Source organism: Pinus tabuliformis, chromosome J, assembly GCF_031772625.1.
Source record: "Pinus tabuliformis cultivar Carrire ecotype Pingquan chromosome J, CPIR1, whole genome shotgun sequence".
Taxonomy (NCBI): Eukaryota; Viridiplantae; Streptophyta; class Pinopsida; order Pinales; family Pinaceae; genus Pinus; species Pinus tabuliformis.
Genome location: NC_142295.1, coordinates 1117727244 through 1117735154, shown reverse-complemented (window position 1 = coordinate 1117735154; position 7911 = coordinate 1117727244). Strand labels below are relative to the sequence as shown.

The 7911-nt window shown below is 34.3% G+C and overlaps 1 protein-coding gene across 1 annotated transcript; it reads left to right on the top strand.

Annotated features, from left to right (window-relative positions):
- The first annotated feature begins 429 nt into the window (after positions 1-429).
- On the top strand, positions 430-1151 carry LOC149230993 (GTP-binding nuclear protein Ran1B-like). Its single transcript, XM_089381504.1, has 4 exons — positions 430-520; positions 630-809; positions 899-976; positions 1082-1151. The coding sequence occupies exons 1-4, from the start codon at positions 456-458 to the stop codon at positions 1149-1151; spliced, it is 393 nt and encodes a 130-aa protein (XP_089237630.1). The 5' UTR covers positions 430-455.
- Positions 1152-7911: the final 6760 nt, after the last annotated feature.

The window sequence follows — 7911 nt, the reverse complement described above, 5'->3', positions numbered from 1 at the left end:
TTTAACCTCAATATCAATGACAATGGAGCAACTATGAGCCCTTTTTTGGTTCCTTTTTATCAGCGCTCTGTTTTACTCGTTTATGTCTCTTTATTTTGAATTTTAATTTAATTTAATTTTGAATTTATAGACAGACTGTGTTATTGGTTGTTTTGATCAATATTGGTTTGCTTTTCCTGTTTCTGTTGGCATTTTCCTCGTTGAATTGGCGAGGGTTCTGTATTTTTCCACTTATATTTATTTGAATTTGAATTTAGTTTAATTTTGAATTTATAGACAGACTGTGTTATTGGTTGTTTTGATCAATACTGGTTTGCTTTTCCTGTTTCTGTTGGCATTTTCCTGATTGAATTGGCGAGGGTTCCGTATTTTTCCACTTCTATTTATTTGTTTCCTTCTTATTTACTGATTGGGATTTTGTTTGTTGCAGTATTCATGGGCAATGTGCAGTTATCATGTTTGATGTTACTGCACGATTGACTTACAAGAATGTCCCAACATGGCACAGAGATCTTTGCAGGTATCTATTTTGCAGAGGGGTTGGATATCTAAGAAGAAATGAAGGTTCCTTGATTGTGTGGTGGCACAACTGCCTGAACCGATTAGCTAAATATCTTTGTGAATTTTAGGGTGTGTGAGAACATTCCTATTGTTCTTTGTGGAAACAAGGTTGATGTGAAGAACAGGCAAGTGAAAGCTAAGCAAGTTACTTTTCATAGAAAGAAGAATCTTCAATACTATGAGATATTTGCAAAAAGTAACTACAACTTTGAGAAGCCATTCCTGTACTTGGCACGGAAGCTCTCAGGGTGAGCCTTTAATCTAGTTTCTGATGCTCCCTAATATAAATGTTATATTAAAAAAATTGCATTGATTCTATAATGGGTTATTTTTATAGGGATCCAAACCTTCATTTTGTGGAGTCACCTGCTCTTGCTCCTCCCGAGGTTCAGATAGACCTTGCAACCCAGCAGCAGTAATTAGAATGCTATTTTCTTATTTTTTTGTTAACTTTTATTGAAATAATTTGTTCCATTTCTAAAAGATTGAAACTTTGGCTTACAATCTTTTATGTTGTCAGGTACGAGGCAGAACTTGTAGCAGCTGCGGCCCAACCCCTTCCAAATGACGATGATGATGCTTTTGAATAGCTTTGTTAATATGCTTTCGCATATTTAGGGATGGGCGGATTCAATTAGTTTTGTGTCATTGGAGTTTGCTCTTGAGCTCCGACATTTAATTCTGATTTGTATTTGGGGCTTAGAGTAGCATTATCACATCTATCTATATGTGATTTGGGTACTGTGCAGATGTTTTCATCGGTGGAGTTGGCTAAGCTATCTTAGTTCAACTCCATTACAGAGCTATTTTTATATGCTAAGACAGTTTTTTCCGTTATATACTCTTGCACATTTTGCAGAAGAACTTTTTGTACTCTTCAAATATTTCAAGAATGCTCAAGTGCCTTTCGTTGTGTACTATTGGGGGGGATTCTAGTTGTGATGATTGTTGCTTGTAATATATTATGGCTTGTTAAAACTTTCTCTGAAAATTCTAGCTATGTCTGAGGATTTATTTTAACTCTGAAATTGGTTTACATAGTTGATAACTGTGGCTATCAAGCCTGCCTGGGTATTCTTGTGGGTATGTTGTCTGTCGAACACATAAAGGTATCTCCATTTCATTAATTGGGCTCTCGATTGATTTCTGCATAAAGATTCACATTGTCTAAATCTTGAATGTAATAATAAGACATTGGAAACATTAAGTGGTTTTTCTTCACTACGAAAGGTAATTTGTTGCAAGAAAACGTTTGTTGCACATTTTGACTTTTAGGTAAATCATAAACAGACTTGTTAATTGGGACTAAATTCTTTTTGGTAAATGAAAGCCAGGTTTTACAGTTAAGTTGGTGCTAGATAAACTGTCGAGTTTTTTCAATGAAGAGGACTCGACTGAATTTTATTCTACATATTCTTTTCTTTTTGTAGAATGAGGAATGGGATTTACTTTTTTCGATCAGCTAGACCAAGCAGGAAAGTTTCATAAGTTTTAACATTGCATGCCAAGAAATAATAAATTATGGTCTTACAAATGGTTCAGGGTAAAAGTGTTAACCAATTGTTGACTGCATTGTGACTGTTAACTTGTGGGCTTGCGCAGCTTATTTTACTGATGCACAGCGCCAAGCAACGAAGGATGTTGGTGTTATTGTTGGCTTGAATGTAGCTCGTATTATCAACGAACCCACAACTGCAACAATAGCTTATGGCTTGGACAAGAAGGGTGGAGAGAAAAATATTGTTGTTTTTGATCTTGGTGGTGGCACGTTTGATGTCAATGTTCTAACTATTGACAACGGAGTTTTTGAGGTTTTGGCTACAAATGGTGATACCCATCTTGGAGGTAATCTGTCTGAACTCTGTCTGGCAGTTTTACATTACGAATTTGAATACGTGCATGGTGGTTATCATTGACTTTTTTGGTTGGCTTTCGAGCTTTGAACTTACCGGGATGTACACTAATATGCAAGTGAGGACTTTGACCAAAGGATAATGGAATATTTCATCAAATTGATCAAGAAAAAAGAACGGAAGGGATATTAGTAAGGATAGCATAAATGAAATAAGACATTGAATGTGTTCCTTGTAATATAGATATAAACAAAACATCTAAAGAAAAGTAATTGCACAATGATCCAGTCCAAGAAAACAAGGTTTTCCACAAACCAATTAACTACAATTCCAATTTAATAATCCTATCGGCCTCTCTTTGTACCTTTTGGGACAATTGCTAGTTTTAAAAAATGCAAGTAGATGGGGTACATTTCCATTGAGCCCCACTGGAGGCTTAAGTAATGAAATGGATGTATAGACAAGTCAAGACAGGTCCAGTGTCTGAGACGAGCAGGACAACATATAATCTCGTTTACAGATCACTCGGCTTGTGTCAACTATAAACTCATAATAGAGAAACATGCTGCCTTTTCATAGTTTAATATTTTATTTCAAGATATATGTTTTTTTGAAATTTAGAATTATTATATAAAGTGATGCTAACATGTTTATTTATTGAAACCATATAAATAAATAATATATACTAGTCTAATTAAATAATTGATAAATGGTAGAAAATTAGATAATATATTAATTTCATGTAGTGGATTTGATTATCACACTTTACACGAAAGTATACCACAAAGAGCAAAAAAAAAAAAAAAAAACCAAAAAAAACTTTCAACCCAAGTTTAGAAAGTTCAGGGAGCCTTGAAGTGACCTCACCACCATCCATTCTAATCATTGCAAAGGATTGTGGAGTGCACTTTAAAAAGATGTGGCTCACCCCTCATTAAAATTTCAGATTGGGTGAGGGCCCTAAATTGACTTACTTACCCTCGATATCAATAAGATCACTTTGTGTGCTTTTAAATCTAATGGAATTTTGACACTAGGCGAACTTTATTAAATTTTGTTAAGGTTGTTGTTCTCACCACGTGTCTAATGTCCATGGACCAATACCCATAGTAAGCAAGGACCTAAACCAAAAATATAGAAGAGAAACAATTATGGACGTTGTTGATGGTGTGAAGTAAAGGAGAAAAGGTCTAACCTGAAAATTATTAGGTGGTGAGTACAAAGAGTAGTGTAGGTAATATAGACAATGCATTTTCATATATGGTTGTTGCTGGTACAAGTACAAAGTGAAGAAAAGAGACAGATGAGAAATTGAACAACACTAACCACGGACCAGTCTTTTAAATAGGTGGGTTCCTACTAGATTTTGGCGACATGTGCCTTTAGTGGGTCGAAGCTTGAAAAATTAGAATTCTCTTACAAGTAAGTACTTGCAAACTCACTATACGTGGATTTCTACTATAATCATTTAAAGAAAAGAAGAAGTTTTTGTGGTTTTCTCTTTTTATGAGTCTTCACGTTCATATGTGGTGTCCTATGTGATCATTTAGTTATGTGATGATTTTCTATTTATTTCTTAAAATAAGAAATAAAAATTTGATTGAAAACTATTTTGGGAAATAAGATTATTGATTAACCCTCCTCCTTTTTCTCAATAATCAACAATTGGTATTAAATCTAGGTTCCTTTAGTAACAACCTAATTGCAAGAAATAAGATCTTACACAAAATGACAAGTTGGGATGATTTTTTCTCAAGAAGACGTCCACTATTCAATTGGACAAACTTTACATTTTGGAAAATTGGAATGAAACATATATGATGTCACTTGGAATGGATATTTATAAAATTCTGATAAATGGGTATCTTAACCAAGAAGCTTCTCCAACATATGAGGCTCCTAAAAAAAGGTATGAAAGCAATGCTGAGGCTATGAATGCAATTTTGCTTTGACTTGCACCATGAGAATTTGTCAAAGTAATACAACATTAGACAACCAAAGAAATGTGGGATAAACTTATAAATAGTTATGAAGGAGACGCCAAAGTCAAAAATGGAAAACTACAAACATACATGATACAATATGAAAATCTAAAAATGAATGAGGATGAAAGTATAAGTAGTTCCTTTCTCAAAATGGATGAGATTGTAAACACAATGAAAAAACTAGGTGATAAAATAAATGATTCTACTATAGTCCAAAAGGTGGTAAGATAGCTTTCTCCTAGATTTGATGCCAAAGTCTCAACAATAGAATATTCAACTTCGTGGAATACTTAAACCGTATGAGATGAGATCGAAGAAGAATAAACAAGAAATCAAAGAAGTTGTTTTTAAGTTATCAAGAAAGTCAAAACAATATCAAGACCAAGCCTTCTCTAGCCACATAAGGCAAAAGAATGTAGAAGCAATTTTTTATCTTCCTATTAGCAATATAGAAATGAATAGTTTATCAAAATATGGAAAAATAAGAAGACTATACACCCTAAAGAGTGTGGATTATTTTTATATGCAACGAATGAAGGAAATCAGTGCCACATTGATAGTCTATGTTCAAAGCAAATCATAGGTGATAGAAGTACATTTATCTCCTTCGATGAAGAGAGGTGGAAATGTTATGGTAACAATGTACCAACAGGAATACTGGGAAGGGACATTCGTCTTAGAAAAGGGAAAGACTAAGACTCAAAATGTGTTTTATGTAGACGGTCTTAAGCATAACCTTTCAAGTGTAAGTTAAATGTGTGAGCAAGGACTTGAGGTAACTTCAGGTCAAATGGGTATGTGGTCAAAGAGTTTTACATAGGAGAAACTATAAATAAAGCAGTTAGGACTCCAAGTAATGTATATGTGCTAGAAGGAGACAAAGAAAGCTACTATTTGGGTGAAACTGATGAGAGTTTGTTGTGGCACAAGATATTAGGGAACCTCACTTTTTAGTAGTTGGTTAAATTAGGTGAAACATGTCAAAAATCATCGAACTTGAAAATAATGTCTACAAGACATGTCAATTTGGAAAACGAATAAGAGTTCATTTCAAAGAAATGGAACACTCTATTGAAATGCCTTTGGAATTTATCCATATAAACATACATGGGCCCATAAGAAAGAGATCTCCATGAGTTCAATAATAATTATGTTGTTGAATGTGTTGGATTAGTTTGTTGAAATATAAATATGAAGCTTTTGAAAGATTCAAAATATTCAAAGCACTAGTGGAAAACAAAATGTATCTTAAAATTAAGTTCCTAAGATAAAATAGAGGAGGAGAGTACACATCTAATGATTTTTATGATCTCTGTGAAGAACATGGGATTAAGATACAATTCTCAATAGCTAAAACTACTCAGCAAAGTAGGGTAGTTGAAAGAATGAGCATGACAATCTAGGAAATGGCCCAAGCTATGAACATTGAATCAAAGGTGCCACATACGTTATGGGGAGAAGTTTTTCAAACATCACTTAAAATTCTCAACAAGGTTATGATATCCCTTCACTTGGATTTTATGTTGTATATTTGTATATATGGTTAAGTGTGCTTGTGCTTTAACTTAAAAGAATTATTTGGAAAGAGCTTTCAGTATGATAAAATTGATAATGGTTAAGTGTAAATTTGTAATTATTATTATGTTGTTAATAAAAATAAAGTGTTTGGAAATTATTACAGAAGCTATATATGGATGAAAGAGGTAAAGGATTCAAGTTAATGATGGTTATTAATTATCCATTCATTATCTCCTAGGTTTATAATATGAATCATTGGAGCAATTATGATTGTGGATATGAGTGATGCATAACTTCCCTAAGAGACATGATGCTATCTTTGGGAGTGGGAAGTAGAGATCATAAATGAGCTGGGAGTGGGAAGTAGATATCATAAATGAGCTAGCAATTACCTACCACATGTTGGGTGAGGTGGAGGTAGTTACCAAGTACCAAATGATTGGTAAGGGGTAATTACCTTTGTCTTCTTATTGAGGAAAGATATGGAGTGTTGAAATATGGATGGGAAGAGAAAGTAAAAAAAAAGAAGTAGCTCTATTCTCAAGGGGATACTTTGGAGGACAAAGTTTTAAGGGTTGGGTATATTAGTTATAGACTCAAACGCTCAAGTTGGTATTTTGAAATATAAATCTATGAATTTTATGTGATAGAAAAGTATTATAATTATTTAGTATTTTTTTTCTTTCTTTCTTATTAAAAGAGAAAAAAATATTAGATTGATAATATAAGTGAAAATACATTATATTATTTCTATCTCAGAATTAATGTAGTAAACCTATATATATATATTTTTATTGTTTAGCATAAAATGGTTATGATTCTCTCAAAGAAAATATTCTTAAATATAAAAATTTCGTGAGTCCATATTCACTAATATCTATATATGAATACCAAAATAAGAACTCATATAACTATTTAGTTTTGTTATCAATCTGGCACAAAAATAACACAATTTCTTTTATATATAAGATATATGAAAAGCTAAATAACAATATCAGAAAATGATTGAATTTAGGTAGTTCTCGTGAACTTTCTTCCAAACATATCAATTCAGTATTATATAATAAAAGATAACCTCTTAATATGGAAATTGACTTCTATTTTTCTAATCTCCCCCGCGCTCCTGTGAACCCTAGCGCGCGCACACCTACCTGCCGCGTTCAGATCTCTGGTTCGCGCCCCCATCCTTCCTGATGGCCCCTCTGGAGGCTCCACCGGAGGAGGCCGCTCAGCAGCTGGCATTCTCAGCCCTTGTTAGTTCCCTGCCGCCTCAACGAGATTGCCCAGCCATTTCAAAATTTGTAAAAAAAAATAGGAGGACTTCAAGAGGTTTCCCTTCCTCCTACTCCGCCTAGAATGGCTGCTCTTGCTTTGGCCGAAAAGGGTCTGATAGGGAAATTCACTGGTCTTTGGCCCTCACCTAAAACTGTTCAAAGGTGGGTGGAAAGAAATTGGTCGGACAAAATCCAAGGAAAAATTGCTATTACATTCTGTGAGAAGGGCTACTTTACCTTTCACTTCGAGATAAAGAATGACAAGGATCTGATTTTTCGCAATGGACCTTATTTTATGGACTCCAGAGATCTGTACTTAAACAAGTGGACGCCAGATTTCGATCTAGAGCTTGACATTCCTAATGCAGTTCCTATTTGGGTACGTCTCCCACATCTCCCATTACACTGCTGGGGAGATGAATCTGTGCGAGCCATTAGAAATGCAGTCGGCAAATATATTGACAGAAGCGAACCAAGAGACAACATGCAAGCATGCGCCCGTATCTGCGTCGAGGTCGACCTGAGCAAAGGACTTCCAGAAGCTATCAAGATCATAGTCAATGAATGGTCGCACATACAACAGCTTGATTACGAACAGATCCCCTTCAAATGTAAGGTATGTCACGAGTATGGTCATTTTGCCAATCGCTACACTAAGATTATTAATGTGGATAATAATACTCAAGATCAGCAATGGAAAGTGGTAAAAAAAAAAAAATC

What these genes read in the sequence shown, in the direction of transcription:
- LOC149230993 (XM_089381504.1), top strand. Translation starts at nt 456, where the DNA reads ATGTTTGATGTTACTGCACGATTGACTTACAAGAATGTCCCAACATGG. An exon ending in TTGGCACGGAAGCTCTCAGG is followed by an intron (nt 810 to 898) that starts GTGAGCCTTTAA and finishes TTATTTTTATAG; the next exon opens with GGATCCAAACCTTCATTTTG. An exon ending in GACCTTGCAACCCAGCAGCA is followed by an intron (nt 977 to 1,081) that starts GTAATTAGAATG and finishes TTATGTTGTCAG; the next exon opens with GTACGAGGCAGAACTTGTAG.